This window comes from Anolis carolinensis, chromosome 4, assembly GCF_035594765.1.
Source record: "Anolis carolinensis isolate JA03-04 chromosome 4, rAnoCar3.1.pri, whole genome shotgun sequence".
NCBI lineage: Eukaryota > Metazoa > Chordata > Lepidosauria > Squamata > Dactyloidae > Anolis > Anolis carolinensis.
In genome coordinates, this window is record NC_085844.1 from 184061126 (window position 1) to 184083159 (window position 22034).

The window sequence follows — 22034 nt, forward strand, 5'->3', positions numbered from 1 at the left end:
GGGAACTGGCCACTCTGAATCCGTGCACAAGCCTACCTGGCAGTGATGTATGGCTCTCTAACAGGACTTTATGCGTCTCTTTGGCTTTGCCTGTCTCAAACAACAAAACAGACACTCTGCAAAGTATCTGGGCCATCCTTTGGAGGCTGGTGTAATACCTTCACCATAGTAGGCTGAAGGTTGTGCAGGCAGGCTCAAAGTTGTGACTCTAGGTTCACAATAGAAGTCAGTGACTGCCACTTATTTAACAACCCTCCCCAGCCCCTTTTTGAAACTGCTTAGATCCTCCCATATGTTTCTGGAGCCCAAAAAGGTCCCACTCCTTTTAATGAATTCTGAACAGCAATACCATGGAACAGTTTGGGGTATTTCCTGGCATTTCCTTTGGGGTCCCAGCTGCAAACATAGAGCAGCCATCCCTGAACTTCTAAGAGTTTATTTCCTTCCCTCCTAAGGAAGAAAAAAAGCAGCTCTACAGATCTGGGCTTTTGAAGTTTCCCAGCTGGCAAGTCCTCCCATGGAGTTCAATGGCCTGCAGCAGGGCTGCTTTCCCAAAGCTGCCAGTTTAAAGTGTCAGTTCTTTTGATAAAGGGCTGGGAGAGTGCCACAATACGCAGCATAAAGTAATTCATAGATCTGGCTCCTGGGTGGCAGTTTTTAAAGTTCCTCTTTGGGTTTATACAAAACAGCTGATCTAAACCTCAGACCACTGGAAGTGAATGACAGGGGTAAGACTGCTCTCTAATTGCCCTGTTCCTTGTTCATGTACTTTGGAAATCTGGTCCTAGTTACTGTCAAAAGGAAAGATAATGAGCAAAGCAGAATGTGTGTCAACACAGGGAAACACAGACCTCCATAGCCTCACCATCCAGTTTTACTGATAATTACTGAAGCACTGAGCCCTTACCCAAACACAACATGTCTTCTTGGACAACAAATGAGTATCCCTATGTTAAGAATAATCTATACATCAAGTTCTATGTCTGTTGCAAGGAAATCAGAGCTTCTGTGCATTCAATTTCTAATTGTATATATCAGGGAATATATCATACTCTCTCCAGTAAGTACAAAAAAACTCCTAGAACCAATACAGAGGGATAGCTATGGATTTGTGAGAGCATATTTGCAAGCCAAAGTTGGAGGAAAGTTGGAGTGATAAAAGTATTGCAGGTAAAATAACAGAGTCCCGTGGCAGTTCAATCACTTGTTTATTATAAGTGTTGGGGAAATACAGGGAATATAATATATACTCCCTATGTACACACAGTATATATGGTTGAGATTGGGATGTCAAATTTTAATACTGCATCTCCAACTATGTGTACTGTATTTATACCTGAAATTCTGAATCATAGTAACTTTGTACTATAATATCATATATACTCAAATATAAGCCTGATTTTTTCAGCCCTTTTTTAAGGGCTGGAAAGCCCACTCAGCTTATACTCGAGTGAGAGTCCTAGCTGGCTTATATACCTGGGTATATGGATAATCAGAGTTGGACAATCTTATCTTATTAAAGTCTTATTATTATCTTAAATTACAGTTTTATGTAAATATTCAAAAACATTTAACTTACTGATGCCTCAATTAATGTAGTTTTATTGGTATCTATTTTTATTTTTGAAATTTACCAGTAGCTGCTGCATTTCTCACCCTCATCTTATACTCGAGTCAATACGTTTTCCCAGTTTTCTGTGGTAAAATTAGGTGCATCGGTTTATATTCAAGTCAGTTTATACTCGAGTATATATGGTAAATTAGTCTTTAATGTTAATACTGGTCATGTTTTAACACCAAATGTTTGTGAATGCTTGCAAAGAGAACAAAAAAGTCAGAATATCTCTTATTCAAGAGATAATATATTTTACCAAATTCACCTTATACATGTGCAAATGTCTTTCCTTTGGCTGCGACCATACAAACATGACTACATATATATTTCTATGTTAAATATGTAGTATAGGACAGCATGAAAAATTATGAAGCGTGATTCCAATTTGGAAGCAGAGGAGCCAAGATTCCAAGCAGGCAGAATTAAGGCAAAATCTAGGCATAAAGAATATCAGTACCCATAAAGACAAACTGTTTTGAGCAACAACAATCAGACCTATACAAAGAAAGCTATAACATAACATGCAGCATATGTGCATAAGATCTGTAAGTTTTGTTCTATGCTTGTCAAAATGGCAGCAGGAGTAATAAAACTCCATCAACGATGAGACCCCCCCCCCCAAATTGACAAGTAGACATAACAACACTAAACTCTGATAACATTCTGTACATTTAAGATGCAGACTTTGTTACTGAATGGAGTCTTAGGATGTCTTGCTTCAGCAGGCAAGGAAGTGGATCAGATTACAGCTGCCCACACCTGCTTCCTGAAATGTATGCAAGTAATGTGGATACATCCCTGAGCTCCTCATTCAAAATGACAAACCTGGCAGATGTTCAATCCCCAACTGTATCCTAAACCTTGGTCCATAAATATCAATGCAAAACAAACAACCAATCACACAGAATAACATTTGATGCTAAGTAGATGGAACAAGAAGCACTGTATTCTACGCACACATTCACAATGGGGGGTGTGAAACAGCATTTCCAATATAAGACCTTAAGTCCATTTAAATTTCTTCTTAAACAAGTAGCAGCTTGAAGGGACATCTTTACTGCTACTTGAGAGAAGAAACAAAATGCCATTCCCCCATATTGTACCATCCTTCCCACTAAATGAAGGCACAATGGTGGTGTTCATCCTCCTTCTGTCTGAGGAGATTGAGATGGCAAAGATGATACCTGTTTCCTCCCGCCGTATGTCACCTGAAAAGGCGGCAATGACATGGTGCCTACAATCCCACTCTGAGATGGCAGAAAGTGAACGGCTGCTAATAGCACCACACCTGCCTACCTAAAAGGGAGAGGAGCATAACAACCACATCTTCTCCACCCACTCACCAACAAAGCAGGTTAGCATATTGAAAATTAGAAAAAGCTGTTGGCAACTCTCTCTAAAGAGGATTAAAGTTGAGAACAAATTTCTGCTGATAGAAGTTCCCAGATATTGGCAGATAGGCTCTACTAGAAATAATATTTGCAATAATTCACAGGTCAAGTTGAAAAATTAGTTGGAAAATCCTGTTGGGAAGAATAACTGTTGTTGTTTGTTCATTCAGTCGTTTCTGACTTTTTGTGACCTCATAAACCAGTCCATAGACTAGTAAGAATTTTGTGTCACTTTCCCCTGGTATTTGAAAGTCCCAAACAGTTGCAAAATAATTATTCTGCAGAGAAAAACACATGGGATTTTGATGTAAAAACCACGTTTGCTGTGTAGAAAATAAGTCCCTTTTTTGGTTCTTGTTTGTTCCAAAAATAAATCTTCTGTTTTTCTCTGTGGAATAGTTCTTTCACAGCACTTTGAGATATTTCAATACAGGGAAAATAATACACATACTGTGTTTCCCTGAAAATAAGACAGTGTCTTATATTAATTTTTGCTCCCAGACACGCACTAGGTCTTATTTTCAGGGGATGTCTTATTTTTCCATAAAGAAGAATTTACATTTATTGTTGAACAAAAAAATGAACATTTATTATATACTGTACAGTAGTTGTCATCACAAACCAGCATAACTAGACAAACTGTGAATCTTATCAAGAATTTCTTGTTACTACCATTATTTCCATGTACAGTGTGCCCTCACTTTTCACGAGGGTTAGGTTCCAGGCCTGCCCGCGAAAAGTGAAAAACCGTGAAGTAGAGGCACTCTATTTATTTCAATAAATATAGTCCCCTCCCTCCCTCCTTTCCTCTTTTAATGTACTGTCCTGTCTTCTTTGTTGTTCCCGAGGCGATGAGGCGCAGGCAGGGCCTACTAGTGCTGCCTGCAGGCAGCTGCGGAGGAATTGTGGGCCGGGTCACGTGCCTCAAACTGAGTCCTTTTGTGCCTGTGAGGGGAGGCGGGCCAGATGGGAAAATCCGCGAAACAGCAAATCCGCGGAACCCAAACTGCGGATTAGCGAGGGAGCACTGTACAACAATCTATGGTACATACATTTATCAATCCTGTATGCTCTGGTGTTATGTTTGGCAGGCATGCTTCCAAACACAAACTTTGCTAGGTCTTACTTTTGGGGGAGGCTTATATTTAGAAATTCAGCAAAACCTCTACTAGGTCTTATTTTCAGAGGATGTCTTATTTTCGGGGAAACAGGATATGAGGATGCACCAGGTGAGGATTTGCATCCCAACTATCTAATCCCAGGGGTCAGCCAACAGAGCAATCCATTGGGAGAAGAGCACTGTTGGCTAACATTTACCAGTGGATATCACTGAAGGGATGGAGAAGGAGCAGAGCTCACCAAGGCTGGATCTACACTGTCATATAATCAATTTTCTGAATCCAGATTATCTGCCTTGAACTGGATTATATGAATCTACACGGCCATATAATTCAGTTCAAAGCAGATAATCTCGATTCAGAAACTGGATGGGGCACAAAATACACTCACTTTTAATCTCCTCCAGCCAAGGGACATAAACACACTGACAGTGCAAAGTTAGGTCAATATGAAGGTAGCCCTAAGTAATTTGCAATACCAATGATGGAGGGGCTTGGATTTAGCACAAATGTAACTCACTTAGCGTTGACTCTGCTTGGTTCCTGGCCAGTTATGATTGGGCTCCAATTCCTGGGATTTAATTAGTATTATTCATACCTGACTGCATTTGGGACACTCCAAATGTTACATCACTTCTATAAAAGTTGCCAGGGCCTTCTTAATAAGATGGGTTTAAATGATGTTTGACCAGAAAGCAAACATCATTTGCTTTGTGTGTGGCCTATGATCAGCACTTGCAAACTCCTGCTGATGGCAGCACTGCTATGCTAAGGCCCTTTATAATGCATTTATCTCCATTTCAAGCACACATGCACGCGCGCGCACACACACACCCACACCCTATATATATATATATATATATATATATAGAGAGAGAGAGAGAGAGAGAGAGAGAGAGAGAGAGAGAAACATTCAGTACCTAGGGTGAATCTACACTGTACAAATATTGTAGTTTGGCACCACTTCAACTGCTATGGTTCATTTCTATGGAATCCTGGAATTGGTAGTTTAGTGCAACAGCAGCAGCAGCAGCACTCTTTGTCAGAGAAGACTGAAGACCTTGTTAAAGTACAGCTCCCATATTTCCATAGAAACGAGACATAGCAGTTAAACTGGTGTCAAATTGAATTAATTCTACAGTGTAGATGCATCCAGAGAGCTAGCACAGAGAAAGCAGTATACAGGCAGTCCCTGAATAACAAATATCCAACTTGCAAATAACTCTTAGTTAAAAATGGAGGTAAGACAAGAAGAGAAATCTACCCCTAGTAAGAGAAATTCACTCCTGAAAAGAGTTATCATGGGGAAAAGGTATCTCAACTGAAGCTTTTTCACCAGTCCTTGTTTCCACAACAAGCCAAATTTTTCAAAATCCAATTCTCATAGGGTCAGAAAGTGCAGTGAAATCTTCTGAACAGGGAGCACAGACAGCAAAACAAACATCTCCCTGTGCTATCCAAAGATTATATATGTGTGTGTGTGTGTGTATGATTGGGGTTACAGTTTAAAAATTATCTTGCATACAAATTCAGCTTAAGAATAAACTTACAGAACCTATTTTGTTTGTAACTTGGGGACTACCTGTATTTAGATATTGCAGATTTCTATGGCCCACCACCATGAAAATAAGGTATACATGGGAGTGGGCAATGTATCAAAATCTTATGTGAACTGTAACAGATAATTAAAACCCCAAGCAAGCACTACTGTTATATATATATATATATCATTGCATAAATTGATTCCCAATTTCTTCTTTAGCAGACAAAGTTGCTTTACAGTACTGGTCCATTCACAAGTACTGTTATACTATCAACCAACACTTTGGAAGTTAATGGACAGAGTTCTTTGTGTTCTGTTGAATCTGGTTCCTTTTCGGCTGGTGATGTTAGAGACTAAGCTTTAATATAAAATATGTGTTTTGCCACTGCCTAGATATTCAATAGATTATATCCTGCAATGAGTCAACATTAATGCTCATCTGCACATATGCATCTTTTTTTCAATCCTTTTAAAAACACAAGTAGCACAACATTACCAAGGCATTTATTTATTTCACACAGTATCATAATTAATCTCAACTCAAACTCATAACACAATCTACTTTCCCCTTCAAAATCTCTCACACCGCAGGCAAGATACCCAAACCAATTTTTTTCTTCTGAATCCATTGAAAATAATATATTGACATGATTACATACTTGAAATCCCTCCTTAATACAGTGGCTTTCCATAGGCAGGTTTTATCAGAACTCCATAGTAATAATATCTGCAAAGCCACTATTTTTTGCACAATATCAAAAAACAAGTGTCTTTACTATTAACAAGAACTGTTAAGTGTGCCTCACAGAATAACATCCAGGATCCTCTGTCTTCTGTACAGATATTTCTTGAGGATCGGAAATTAGAAATGCACAATCTTAAAAAAGAACCAGAAAGTTTTTAACTTGATGTTAAGCTGTTTTTAACCTGATAAGAGCGATCTTGGGAATGATGTCGAAAATATAGATAAAATTTAAAATATGGCTGATGCAGTTAATTCAAGAACACAATTGTCCAGTTTTCATAAAATGCCAAACAGTTATTTGACATTAATTGGCAAGCCTTTTGTTCAGGAATTCCCATCTCTCCTTCTCATTGCATGTTTTGCACAAACTCCAAGTTGCATGGATCAAACAAAAGCTCAAACTGCAGTTTAACAAGTACCAGGCAGCATGTGAAAGAATCAGAGCATGCAAGTCTCATTCTGCTGCTATACCTCAACCCAAGCCTATTTTCTCCCATATTTTGCTCTCCCCCCAAATCCCCAACAGTAAACACAGAAAATACATAAAGGGTCTCCAGACAGATTAAGGTCAAGCTTTAGTCTACCTATTTTTCAATCTTCTTCTCATAATTAGGATCTAATCTTCAGTATTAGTGCACTGTGATTAAAGCTGCAAAAATTTCTTTGTTATCAGGATATTAGCAGTCCTTTTGTGTTTCAACTGGTATATGAATTCTAAACAAAATGTTTGAATTTTGCCAAGAATGAAAACCCCCTCTTTAACATCAATTTCTATCCAAATAACAAATTATTGGCCATTCTGAGGTTTAGCATAAACTCAAAAGTAAACATAGTCTGAAATGATCAGCTTTTTAAAAAAAACCCAAAGATCAGTCAGGATTTAGGGTCTTTGTGGGTGATTAAAGGGAGGTTTTCCAACTTGGCCTCCCTGCCTTATGGAAAGGGTTAAGGAAGATTTGTTCAAGGAGAGTAGACCAGGCCTGTTGATCATCTCAATAGAAGAAATGCATTCTCTAGCTATAAAAAAGAGCAACCATGCATCCTTAATGATGTTCAAAGAAAAGAGTCATCAAGTGTTTATGGAATTGTTGAGTACTGCAAGATTGATAGGGCACCTTTTTCCTCAACCCATGATCTGGCATGACATGAATTAGTTTGTTTCCCAAGGACTACCCATATTAGCCTATTTCAGCAAAACAACAAAGTATTTTTGTTAACATTAAGTCCTATTTGATTTATTTTAACAGGAGCTTTCACAGGTTCCCTCAGTTCCCTCAGATGTTCTGCATCCATTTTCCGTCTAATTTCAATTTCTACAATGTACAATGTGCTTGCATCTGTACTGGGGTTACAGGTGCAAGGCCTCTTTGTTCGTTTATCCCAGCAAACAGGGAGAATGGATCCTCTATGGCAGTGGTTCTCAACCTGTGGGTCCCCAGAGGTTTTGGTCTTCAACTCCCAGAATTCCTAACAGCTGGTAAACTGGCTGGGATTTCTGGAACTTGTAGGCCAAAACACACGGGGACCCACAGGTTGAGAACCACTGCTTTATGGAGACTAGCCATACTAGAGAGAGCATATTAATCAAATCCACAAGAAATCAAATCTGCAAACGTTAAGCCTGAAAATGTGTAAGGCTGACTGTAACAAGTATTTTCATGGACAACTATGGAAAATCCAGGAGGTGTTCCCACTGTATTTTAATGCAACAAACCAAGGTCAAAACATGTCGTTGAAGAGTTTTGAAGATGGCTTCTTCCAACAAACCGTAATTACTGAAAGCTTTTGATGTATCCTTAAACTGTAGTTAATAAAAAGGTAAAAGCTTCCCACCTTTTCAAAACTGCATTAAATCAAAAGAGGGGAGGGTAAGCATCAGAGCAGAAGGCTTGTGGCTTCTCATGCCCACCATAACAACATTGTTTATGTCTAAATCCAGCTACCAGCCATCAAATGAAAAGTTATGGCAGATTGTCTTAAAATATAACACTCTTTTTCAGTTTTAAGCCCCAAGCAAAATTCAAAAAGAGACAACTGAATTGGCAGTCTACAACCCCCTACAACACTAACAGGGACAGGCACTAATCCTGGCTACAAAAAGACAGAAATGTGACCTGCCGGCAAACAAGCTTTCTGTATATTGTTAATTTCCTGAGCAAATGAAGAATAGGAAAGCAAACATTTTTCCAGACCTCAATATTACATCTTCAGACAAACTCATGCACAAGAGAACAGAAGAGGGAGGGTGGATAACAATACCTACCGGAGGAACCATAAAACACAAAACATCCCAGGTTCAGTCATTTCCTCTCTTTTTACAAAAGAAATCAGGAATCAGGTGTTGGAGATCTTATGATACCCTATGCTTCTAATCTGAAAAAAAAACCCCTGCAGTTTCCTCTCTTTGACATCACACATCCTACTCTATGGAATGCCTACATCTAACTCTGTACAGCTTCTAACTTGTCTCCAGAAGTCATCTGTTCAGAGCAAGTCAGACAACCTCCAGCAGCCTTTTGGATTTGTGTTCTGCAAGTGTTCCCTCTGGGGTCTTCCATCACAAACCATTGTACAAACTGACCTATCTAATCAAAATCCAGAGTTACAGAAACTAACCCAATTCATCCCAGAGCTGTCGGCATTTGTCTGTCATGCCTGTCCCCTGCTGTCTCCACAAAGTCAGCCGTGGGTCTGCCATAAACTGTTCGGTGATTAGCGTCAACATCCTGGCTCCATTGGAATCTCTCATGCGCAGCATTTCACGAACCTACATCAGAGGGGGAAAGAGCATGAACTTTTAACCACATAGTTATTATATTTAAATGAAAAAAGAAATGGCTTTTGCATGTTTCAGGTAGCCTAGGATTATCTCTGTAGGTTTATCTACTTCCACAAGATGAAAACAATTTTGATGATCTGCCTCCTCAATAGTTGTGAAGATGTGCCACCACAAAACATACTTTGTTTAATTTAATCTCCAACCAATTAAATGTAAACATGACAATCCAAGGTGTGATATATCTTCCCTGAAAACCAGAAGATAGGCAGATAATGCTGGCCTTAGCTCAGGAAATGTATTATTTCTCTAGTGTATATCTAGAATAAATCAACAAATCCACCTTTTCTTTACCCCCTACTCCTATCTTACTGAGACAGACATGCAGACAGACGATTTTAAGTTTCATCATTTCTCTCTCAAGGGTGATTTCAGTTGACTCTTCATAGTCTGACAGTTAAACAACTATGAGAAGCAGCATGGAAGACCCTGAGGTGAGGTAACAAATACTGTGCTCCTCTTCCAGCATAGGATATAGCAAATAAGTACAGGCTATGTGCAAGGTTTGGGTAAGATAGCATCCAGATTCCCTGACTGCCTTCCACAGTTGCAAAATGAAAATTCAAGTTAGGATAGTGCTCAGGAACTCCTTTCTTTCTTTTCTTCTAAAGCAGGGGTCCCCAAACTACGGCCCGGGGGCCACATGCAGCCCATCGAAGCCATTTATCCAGTCCCCACGGCACAAAGGCTGAAGGGGGTTGGGCTAAATGGCCCAAGGGGTCTCTTCCAACCCTCTTTATTATTGTTGTTGTTGTTGTTGTTGTTGTTGTTATTATTATTAACATTGAGGCTGGGAGGCCATCTGTCAGGGGTGTTTTGCTTGTGCACAAAGGCAGAAAGCGGTTGGGCTAAATGTTTATTATTATTATTATTATTATTATTATTATTATTATTATTATTATTATTGCTTGGTGGCCACCTGGCCAACTATAGTCCGGCCCTCCAACGGTCTGAGGGATCATGAACTGGCCCCCAGTTTTAAAAGTTTGGAGACTCCTGCTCTAAAGTGATAAAGAAAAGTTGGAGCATACTCCCAATTTCTTTTTGGAATGTCATAATGTGCATCGGAAATAAGCACTATTTCAACATTTCAACTAAGCCTGCTAATCTGTTTCAAGAAAGGGAATGACCTCCAAATCAAGAAGAACATTTAAATTAAATTGCATCTCGGGTAAATATATGGGCAGCTTGTGGCTTAGGTGGGAAGGCTGCTTCTCCCCACTCAAAATGCAGTTGATGGTTCAGTTCATGCAATTACTCGTGGCCTCTCACACATTAAGGGCACACGGCCAAAGACAAAGCACAAGCTTCCTTCCTGTTTTTCCCCAGTCAGTTCCTGAACTTCCTCATACTTCTGTTATCAATATTTTATGTGTTATTTGAGTAAGTGTAGTAAAATGCATGGGATAGACTGTTTCAATGACGCTATGGGATTGAAAATGGTTCACATTCAAAGATTTCTGTGCTACAATTTACTGTATTTTAGGTTGTTTTGTATTACTGGTACAGTGGAGTCTCACTTATCCAACGTAAACGGGCCGACAGAACGTTGCATAAGTGAATATGTTGGATAATAAGGAGAGATTAGGGAAAAGCCTATTAAACATCAAATTAGGTTATGATTTTACAAATGAAGCACCAAAACATCATGTTAGACAACAAATTTGACAGAAAAAGTAGTTCAATACGCAGTAATGCTATGTAGTAATTACTGTATTTACGAATTTAGCACCAAAATATCATGATGTATTGAAAACACTGACTACAAAAATGCGTTGGATAATCCAGAACGTTGGATAAGCGAGTGTTGGATAAGTGAGATTCTACTGTACTTATATTTACCCTTTCCTTAAGAAATGTATACAAAATAATCTAGACTGTCCTAACCCAGTTTCTTGGAATGGAACATTGCACTTCCATTTTCAATTAATGCAACAATAGCATTATGCCAAAGCTAAATCTGATAAGGATAATGGAGAACTGGCAATACCAATTTCCCAGTCAGGTGAAGCCTATAAGGTGTCAAGACTATGGTACACTATGATCATTTCACTCTCATAAAAAAAGAGTTTCTATTAGCGTCTATACAAGATAGTGCACTCACACACTCAAAATAACTAAGATTTTTTCATAAAATGCACTTCAGAGATCTGTACTGGTGAGAACAATGTCAGGGATGAGTCTGATATACCATGAAGGTGAAACCAAGTATTTTCCTTATCCTCCACATCATTCAAAGACTATAATTCCTCTTTTACAAATGTGCCAAATACATCCAGTTCATCTCTGCTCTGCTGGACAGGTACATCTCCTGACAAACTAATCGGGAACGAGATGCTTCCTTTGACACCCAGCAGCCAATTAGTAACTGCAAACTGATCCTTGCAAACTTTTGTAAAGGAGTAAAAGTTGTAATCTGCAAAGCATGTGAGTCTGCAGTTCACAGAAGAAAGGCCTGCAACATCCAGGTATAATATAAGCTTTGAAGTGAAATGTGCCAAGCTTTGGCCACAGCAGGAGGGAAGGAAGCCTGTACTCACCTTGGCAAACATGGAATTGAGTTGTTTCCCAGAGCCATAGTATCCTCCTTGGGAGAGGAACAGTTTCACCTGCTCTCGAACCTGCTCCTCATCCAAATGCCAGCAATTCTCATCATCAATGCTGGCCCCTGCAGTGGGATCCGGAGCACCTGTGGCAAGAAAATCCCAGCAATAATAAGTCACCATGAGTAGAAGCTTCATTGTGGCAGGATGGTCACTCCATGCCAGCTGATTAAACCTTGGCAAAGAGGAGCTTTCTGGGTTTTTTTTAGAGGTTCAAAAACAACCCTTTTCACAAATGAACACTGCAGCATTTTCACAAAACAAACTTTTATTTCTAACACGAAGCAAACATCAATACATCTGGAGAACTCTATGGCATTAGAACCATATATTTATTCATTTATATAAACATTTCTATCCAGCAAAATATCTCAAGATCTTGGGTTGGCATGTGATAAAATCAGTTTAAAACAGGAATTAATAATGCAAACATTCTAAAACCATATTGAGTTTACTGGTTATAATGATTTTCATTCTATCTGTATAGTAAGTAATATGTTAACTAAGTTAACTAGTTAACAATAGTTTAAACAAAAAACATCAAAAGCCTTGAAATGAAAAACCATATGAATGTGCAGGATAAAGTTTCGATTCCATGATATCACAAAAGGTATGACAGTTCTGGTGTTATTAAAATTATTATCACATGATTCTTGTGCTAGAGGAGTGGTTCCCAACCTGTGGTCTGTGGACCACCAGTGGTCCCCAAGAACTAAAATATGGTCGGTGGCCTCACCGTTACTACACCGTTGCAACTAGAGTGACTGGTCTCGCGAAACCCTTTTACAGTGCTGAGGCAGCAGTGATGTCGGGAGGGAAGAGGCTGACTACCCACGAAAGGCACAACAACAAGCCTCCTGACTGCTTCTTCTCCTCCTTCCTCCCCGAGCAGAGCTGTTCCATGTGGCACCTGGAAGCAGGGATGCCTTGGTGTCTTTGCTTTTAGGCCTGTACCTGGGGTTATTTGTAGTGCTGATTCAGAAAATTGCATTGGATAGACCACATCAACTTCAGATTATTAAATATGGTTTTCTGTGGGCAAGCAAATGGTGACTACTGGATGGAATATGTTCTGTATCAGAAACTAGAGCCGATGTAGTCTATTCAATGCAATTTTCTAAATCAGCACCCCAAATAAACAAACTGAATTTAAAGTTGACCAAAAACCGATTCGTAACCCTTTTGGTACGAATGTTGGAGAGTGGACCCTGGTCAAAGTGGTCTCTAGTCAAAGTGGTCCCTGGTTAAAAAAAGGTTGGGACCCACTGTGCTAGAGGGAAGAATGGGTGAATGTTTTACTGGGAAGGAAGGGAAAGATTGTATATGAATGTCTTCAACCCAAAGGACGGGAGGTCACTGCAATGGGAAAGGTGAAAGAAGGGAAATAGTGTAATGGGGAACAATTATTGTAAGCACTGTTCTGAAGTATATGTGTGTTGTGTATGCATATGTGTGTAGATTTTGGGAGGGGGAGGGATGGGAAGAAATCATACCAATGATTTGTATTTGATCTTGATTAAAAATGTAATTTCCATAATATCATTGCTTTAAAGGGTTTTTTAAAACTTGACAAGAAAAGAGGTTTAAACAGTTTTTAAAAATTATTATCAGTGCAGTGGCTCTAGAAATGAGTTAGGACCAAACTGCATGTCAGTTCTTCTGGGCTGTCACATATGCCACAAAAAGGATCCTGTAGACCAGGCACCCCAGATGCTCTACAGATTTATTAGACTCTATCTTCCATCATCCAGAACCCCCATATTTATAGGTACTCTTCCTATGATGATTTAGCAATGCAGTTCCTCAGACCAGCCAGTGAACACTTACTGTAGAAGGAGCATATACATTCTGGTTATTGGGATGCAGTTGAGATTCATTAAATTTTAAAAATGTCTGTGCAGAAGACACACAATACTTCTGGCACAATCAATCCTAGATGGTAAACAGTGAGGATATTGTGTTGTCGAAGGCTGTCATGGCTGGGATCACAGGGTTGTTGGATGTTTTCCGGGCTTCTAGAAATACAGCCCAGAAAACATACAACAACCCAGTGAGGATATTATTTCAGGAGGGTATCCCTGAAGATGTGTAAAACAACTGTGGGATCAACTCATGAAACAGAGTAATGTAAGGATGGTGACAACAGATCGACAGAAGATATTCTCTTCAACCACTATGGTCAATCTTTATCCTGGAAGAAGATAGACACCTTTGGTATCACAGGTAGCCCCAGAACCATCAGTAGCTTGCCCCATGGCACTCTGGACCAATATTCACACAAGTATACATGCCTCTTCTAAGTGATGGAAATGAAGATGAAAATAAATTATTAAGCAGACATATTTAAGTTTCTACCAACCTAGTAAACAGGAGAGTGAAGCATTAAACATAATTTGAAAAAGCCAAGGATCATTGGGAAGGAGAAGGTTTTCATTTCCTTGCTACCGAACTGGTGCTAGGAAACATACTGTTTCTTGACTATCTATGAAAAGAATATCCATGGCTGAGAGAGCCTTCTGCTTCCAGATGGGAAATTCGGCTCTCTATTCATCCAGCAGCAGGAGAAAACACAAGGAAAAATGGGAGTGGGGGAGCTGTTCAGAGATGCACATGCTGTTATTTCTGGAAGGTCTAAGGCTCCATGCATTCAGGTGACCACTGTGTACATGGGAATAATAGGCAGGAAGTAGTATCCTACCTGTCTACTTCTGTGTGCATTTGAGGAGGTATCATGGAGACTGCTTGTCTTAGGAATGGTACTTAATGGATGATTGTCTCCCATTGGCATAAAGAATCAGTTTGTTTTCGCTACTGTGTAAGATGTCTCACATTGCTTTAGATAAACAGAGGCACTGGAGACTGTTTAGTAATTACCAGTCACTCCTCTGTAATGCTTGCCATTCCAAGGATCGGATCCAAACTCTTAAATGCTCAACCCAAGTATTTTCTTTTGGAAGAACAGTCACGACTCAAAAAGAAGCAAACTACTGTTTCCTTTTCGCAAAGCCTCATGTCTCCTCCTCCCTCCTTCTCATTTTCTTTTGTTTCTCAAAATATTTCTGATTTGTTTTTCCACGCCCACAAGCATGCAGGGCCTCTTACTTTTCAGGCTTGTATTTTAGCAATGCAAGGCATGCAATGGGTTTGCAGGAGCAGCTGGTAGCCTAGCCGATGGGCCTTGCACAATTAACTGGTTTCTTGTATAGTATTCTAATGCCACCAGACTGTATGAAAAACCTTGCAGACTCAAAAGGCGCTAAGCTCTGAAATGAAGGGTACCGAATTGACAAGCTTTTCTCTCCCCACCTCTTTGAAGCCACCAGAAAAAAAAGAAAAAGGAGACAGGTTGTACGGGGAGAGGACAAAGCAATATTTATGAAATGCTCAGTTGCAGGGCACTCCCATGAAATTAGACAGCATTTTACATTGCAGTCAATTTGCACAAGGCAGAGAGGGGGAAAACAGGATCTACAGTATTTTTGAACTATTGAAATGTTTCAAAGGCAGCTTTGTAGAGACCTGAACAATGCTGCTGCTTTGGAGGAACTAGCAATATCTCTGCATCTGGATGTTTGACATCAGATAACAACAAAATCAAAACAAAACAAAACAAAGCCCATGTTCCCTCCACCAGGCTGGTTCAGCCCATGGAAATTCCAGGGTGAAAATCCATGACAATGCTCCAGAGCCTGGAGCATGCTCTGTTGAACTCCAGTTTGCCTCATGCTTATTACCACACTTCGGTGAGTAAAGGGGTCATCACGGGAACAGCGAGACGCAGGCAGAAGGAAGAAAGCAATGACACAGAGTGCTTTCCAGCTCAGTCTACTTCACTGCTAGTCTCCATCTCTATTCATCTTCAAAAATGGCTGATAAGTAAATGATGCCTAGCTCTTCCAGGTGATACAGAAATGTCACATTAATATTTGTCACACCCCTTTCTGGACCAAGTGCATTATGTTTTCACACCCTATAGCAGAACTTTCTAAACATTTCATGTTAGTGACACCCTTTGGAAATTTTCATCATTTTGTGATACAGCATTTCAGCTTAATCACTAAAGCAATAAAGTTATAAGACATACATGAATTGTAATAACGAAATGTATGGAGACACAACATATCTAATGAAAACCTTTTGTTTCTATTTTTTTAAAATACGATTTGTAAGATAATATTAACCCAGTGGCGCAGCGGGCTAAACCGCTGAGCTGCTGAACTTGCTGACTGAAAGGTCGGTGGTTCGAATCCAGGAGTAAAGTGAGCTCCCGCTATTAGCCCCAGCTTCTGCCAACCTAGCAGTTCGAAAACATGCAAAATGTGAGTAGATCAATAGGTATCGCTTCTGTGGGAAGGTAACAGCGCTCCATTTAGTCATGCTGGCCACATGACCTAGGAGGTGTTTATGGACAACGGCAGCTCTTTGGCTTAGAAATGGAGGTGAGCACTAACCCCCAGAGTCGGATACAACTGGACTTAATGTCAGGGGAAAATCTTTACCTTTAAGATAATAATATATAATACATATTTCCAAGCATTTTGTCCTATTTTGTTATGTTTGTGTGACACACCTAATCACTGTAGCCAACAAATTACAAACTGTGATACATAGCTTGGAAAGCACCAAGATGTAGTTGTTCATGAAATATTATAAAAATACACCTAGAAAAATTATGGTGTAATCAATAGGAAATTTCACCAGAATGATGAAGGCAAGGGAAAACAGCAAAATATTTTACTCATGTAGGGTAAAATATCAGCTGTTCTCTGTGTAGTAGCCTTCAGATGTGTTGGATGATGTGTCTCCTCATCCCAGCGAGCAGTCCAATGGACATGATTATTGTGAATGATAGGATCTGTAATGAAAAACATCTGAGAGGGGCTGGATTGTGTTTTCTGAACCGTTAAATCAGGGATGGCAATTGTACAATCCTCCAGGTCTTGTTGGATTGCAACCCCCAGCAGTTCTAGCCAATATAGTTAATTGTGAGAGATGTTGAGAATCGCAATCTAACAATGTCTGGAGGCCCTATAATTCCTCCTCCCCCTGTAAACATTTAGCATAAGAGACTTGTTTGGCAAGCCACGAGGCATGATTTACAAGATTAAAACACAAGTCTACTGTTAACCCAAGTTTCAAAATGGCCAAGTCTTCAGCTCAGCAAAACATCTTTCATCCTGTGATTATCTTGGAAATTAACATTGTGTGTGACTTAAGAAGTAGGCCAAGGGCAGTCAATGTTCCATAGCAACTTGGAAACATTTCTGCCATTATGATCCCTTGCAGTAATACCACCTGGAGGAACCTTATCTCAGTCAGAAGTCAAGAATCTGTCATTGCTGAACAAACCATTGCCCTTTATTTTTATACAGACAAAGAGCATTAAGCAGCAACATACACAACCAATCTTATTTTGGTGTTTTTTTTTAATGTTTGTTGTTTTTTGGACTCCATGCTCCAAAATCAAGCAAACTCAAGAGGAAGGGCCCGGTCTGAATTTTTGAGAATTGACTATGGTTTATTTTAATGCTAATGTTTAGTTGTATGTTTCCCAAACAGATTCCCAAAACTATCATGGAAGATCTAATTACCAATCAGAGGATTTATTTTGCTTTTGTATGAGAGCTTTATAGATTAATGTGTTAATACGAAGCTCTGTGACACACATGTCAGAAAAGCTGTTGCTAAAGCGATACAAAATATATGGGGGAAATGGATACATGTTTCAGAGTAAACAATGGAATATTTGGCATGTTAAAATATTAATAAACTGTACTGTCAATTTCCTTGTGCTAATAGTAACTTGTAGTTAAGTCAGCCAGAGGCACATGGAACATAAGGAAGACAATGGGCAACACTCTCATTTAAATTCCATGCCGATTGAGGATTGAACAAAGAGAAGGGCATAAGTCTCCTTCACCTGTCACTCATACAGCAAGACTGCCATTTTCAAAATCTGGTCTCAAATCAGATTTAACAGACATCTTCCAACCAGCTTTAACACTATTGATTTTTTAAAGACATGCCAATCCTTAAATCTTGAGATTCAGACTTGCTGGCAGAACTTACAATTTTGGAGTTAGTTAAAAATGAGGGAGAGAATCCTGGAATAATACGAAGTTGCTTCCCTCACCATTGCAAATTGCATAGCTCAGATAAATTATTTTTGGACTACAATTCCTGGAAATTGTAGGCTGGAGTATGCTGGGGGTTGTAATCCAAAAGTTCATCCAAGCTCTGGATTACATCTTCTGTCAAGACCACCATGCTCAGTATCAGCACATCATTATAGGAAAGGGCAGATAGCTAAAGAATCTGGTCTACCTAGAAAAAGTAGATAATTTAAGTTAAAATATATCTCTCCATTTCCTAACATGTTACAAACGTTCTAGGAGAAAAATTTTTTCCTGTCCCATATGTAAAGATTCACTGAACAGCATTTACAACTAGAACTGTCAGACAATTTGGCCCCCACCAAGTATAAACATATTAACGTATGATAAGAGCCATCACCCAAAATGTAATTTTGTGAAGGAATACGTGTACTAGAAGGAGGTTCATGTTTAAGAAGGTCAAGTTCTACCATGTGACAAGTGACCAGCTGAATCAAAGAATCAAAATGAATATCTGAATATCTGTTGGCTCAACTAACAATTGTCCACAATTCTCAAGTATTTCTGCAGGGGAGTGCTGGAGTAATTCATGTGGCAAATTCTTTCCAAGATCATGCCGTCTACCTGCTATACTCCATACCCTAACCACACTCTGCTTAATGTATTCCTTTATTTGTGGATTAGACTACATAGCTTTTCCCTTTTCCACATTACCCCCTATCAACAGCTTCCCAATGGACGCACAAAGTGAGAGTTGGCTTAAATATACAACCATGTGGCAAGAATGTGGGAGAGGCGCAAGAGTGAGTTGGATAAGGTCTTCCAGATGTGCTGGTCTGCAGCTTGCAGAGTCCCTTGATATTAGTTGTTAGGAGTGGTGATGGTGGGGAGTTGAAGTACAATGTAGAAAGCATCTAGAGAAATGGTTCTCAACCTGTGGGTCCCCAGGTATTTTGGCCTACAACTCCCAGAAATTCCAGCCATTTACCAGCTGTTAGGATTTCTGAGAGTTGAAGGCCAAAACATCTGGGGACTCACAGGTTGAGAATCAGTGATCAAGAAGGTCAAAGTCTTCTCGTATCTGATGGTTCTAGGCATAACCTCAAGTTTCACACTTAATTCTTTTTATCCACTCCTTTGCTTTCCCAGCCCTAGAGCAGATGCACACCAACAGTTCTGAAATTCCTCTATCTTGGATCCAATTGCACCTAGCGCTCGTACTGCCCCATTGCAAGGTAAAAGTATCAGAAACATTTAAAATGTATTAATTTGGATGGTAGGAGATCCTTAATGTATCTATTCTACAGTTTGATAGCACTAATTGCAATGGCTCCATCTAACACAATCTGGGGATGCATAATCTGGAGAGGGGCTTAGAATTTTCTTATAAAAGAAGAAGAGCAGTAGAAGAAGAAGAGAGCTCTTCTAGCAAGTAATTCCAAGTAGCTCACCACACTAGAAATCCCAAGATTCTGCAGGGTAGAATCTTTCTTAAAGCAGCATTAAACTACTATAACTGTAGTATAGTTGCTTTTCTTCATGAATGACGTCCTTCACTAAGAGATAATGCCTATAGGAAAAGGTGTGTATATGAAACATGCTGATAAGACTAGGAAAGGTCATTGAAAACAGTTGCAACACTGAAAAACACAGAATATTCCAAGCACAGAACAATAGCTTAAGAAATTGGAAGATATATATGACATGGACAAATTAACATTTCTGTTTAGGCAACATAGAGGAAAACCTATAAAATATACGGACTGGACATATTATGAGGAATATAAGATAAAGAAGCTACACGATGAATAACAAGGTCTTTGTCGAGAATAATATACAACTGAACAAATCCATCCAGTAAATAAGGAACGAATAGAAAAATTATGATATAATTAATTCGTATCGATGAAAATGGAAGACTAACAAATTACCCTTTCCCTCTTTTCAAACTCCCTATCCTCCCCCCCCCCTTTATTTCTCATTTTACTTTTTTCTCTCCCCCGCTCCATTCTTACTTTCCTTAATCCCTATTGTAAATTCCCTCTAGAAAACTCTGTATTGTTTTTCTTTTTCTTTTATATATCTGATGAAAATTCCTTAATAAAATTATTTTAAAAAGAAAACAGTTGCAAAAGAGTGGGTAGCATGAAGTGAAAACGATTTGTGGCAAGCAAAAGCTGTTGCTGATACAGCTGGTGCAGAACATGGATTTTAAAAGGCTTTTTGGCCTTATAATTTCCAGTCTCTCATAGTCAGCAGCAGTCACCCAAAAAGAGGAAGTTCTCCAAGTTCTGCTTGCTCCACACTTAGCTTCAAGGTGCCAATTTGTTACAAGCACTCACGCTCAAAAACTATCCTTAAATTGTAGTAGGACTACATATGCAAAATATAAAAATAGTTGTGTTTGATAATTCCACTGAAATGAGAGGCATATCTTCCTTTTTTTAAAAAAAGGTCAACTAACTTTGCAAATCCAAACAACAAATACCATCACTGCTGTCTTTTTACCATGTCATGATGGGACACCAGCACTACAAACAATTGTTGGCTCCTGCCAACATCATACAGTAAAGGGGAAGAAAAATTATATGGGGTAAAAACAGTTAAGTTCATATCAAATACATTCTACTTGACAGTGTTTGAATTAACTCAGAAAGGACAAAGATCTTAAACCATCTGCAAATAATATGTAAAAGGTGGAAATCTGGAATTTTCTGCAAGGTCCATTGAATATTTAATAGCAAATTTCCCAAATTCAAATATTATTTCATGTCTTCTCCATGCCTTGACATCAACTTTTTGAAAAGTTGTATTTTGGACTATAGCTTCCAGGGACCACTAGCCAAAATTGCCATGTTAGTTGGGATATTCTGGGAACAATATCCAGAAAATACCTTATTGGATTGGAGTGTGTAAGCCACATGCCAGATGTTTGAGCCATTTAACATGCAAGTCTGCTTGGGGAACAAATGACACACATTGCCAGTTCTGAGCCATGTCTGAATGATGGCATGCAAGGAGGAATTCATTGATTTAGGATTTGTTTCTCTCTAATCAATACTAAAGCACAAGAGATCTTTAATCCTTCTCCAGGAAGCATGTCTTGTATGTCATCGATGAGGATTAAAGGCACAGGCTTTGCATTTGGCAGTTAGAAAGGAGAAGATGTGAATATGAGCAGTTCTGTCATCTCAAAATAATTAGCTCAGATCTAAACAGAGGATTAGGAGGGGGAAAGCAGACAAACTCCTCCACATTTCAAAACATCTACAAATGGAAAGAAGACTTGTTTTCTTTTCAATTCCTCCTAAATATTCCAGTCAACAAGTCCCTGGGTGCCATGGCAGTTGAGAAATCCCAACACACTAACCTGCTCAAGCATCAGCCTTTATACCTCAGTGAATTGGGCCAAAGGACAGGCAGAGAGATCTTCAGCCTTGTCTGCCAAAGGAGTCGCCTGAGAATGTATTTCTGATGGTATTTGGTGACCCCTCTGAAACCCCTTTGTGACCCCCCCCCCCCGGGGTCTCGACCCCAAGGTTGAGAAACACTGTTATAGGATGTAGTCACAACAACAGAAATGGTATCAACCCCTGTAACTCTATAGTTTAGATAAGAATCTGGACTGTCTACCCAGCTCATGGGATCACACAGCCAGTTCATTGCTGTGAGAAAGTGAGAGCAAGTTAGAGGAGGTGCTTTGTGTGTCTTTTCCAGGAGACAGCTAAAGAAATAAAAGTAGCTTAAGGCAGGCAGGTTTCTCTTATAAGAGTAAAGGGGATAGTGAGATTTTTATATACCACCTGAATAGGATGGGGCTGTGCACACAGAGAGAGAGAGAGAGACAAAGACAGAGAATATCATTCAGAGTTGAGAAAGACTAAGGTGCACCATAGAAGACATGAAGACCACCATCTTAACACATTCGGAGACACCAGACACAACTTCATCAGCCCAAAACAAGAATATTCTGATTCCAAACAAAGCAGCTAGATTTCCAGCATGGAACAAAATATTTCACATGACCTGTGTCTTCAAGAGCAATTTTCTTATCTTTATAGCATTTTTAA

The 22034-nt window shown here is 39.3% G+C and overlaps 1 protein-coding gene across 2 annotated transcripts in view; it reads right to left on the reverse strand.

The window, feature by feature from the left end:
• Positions 1-22034, reverse strand: part of zswim5 (zinc finger SWIM-type containing 5) — a 168977-nt gene that overhangs the window by 24517 nt on the left and 122426 nt on the right. For both annotated transcript variants that reach the window (XM_008109558.2, XM_062978363.1), the window contains exons 3-4: positions 11789-11937; positions 9029-9179 (exon numbers count right to left, since the gene is read on the reverse strand). In XM_008109558.2, the coding sequence (XP_008107765.2) occupies positions 9029-9179; positions 11789-11937 (300 nt within the window). The remainder of the gene's footprint in view (positions 1-9028; positions 9180-11788; positions 11938-22034) is intronic.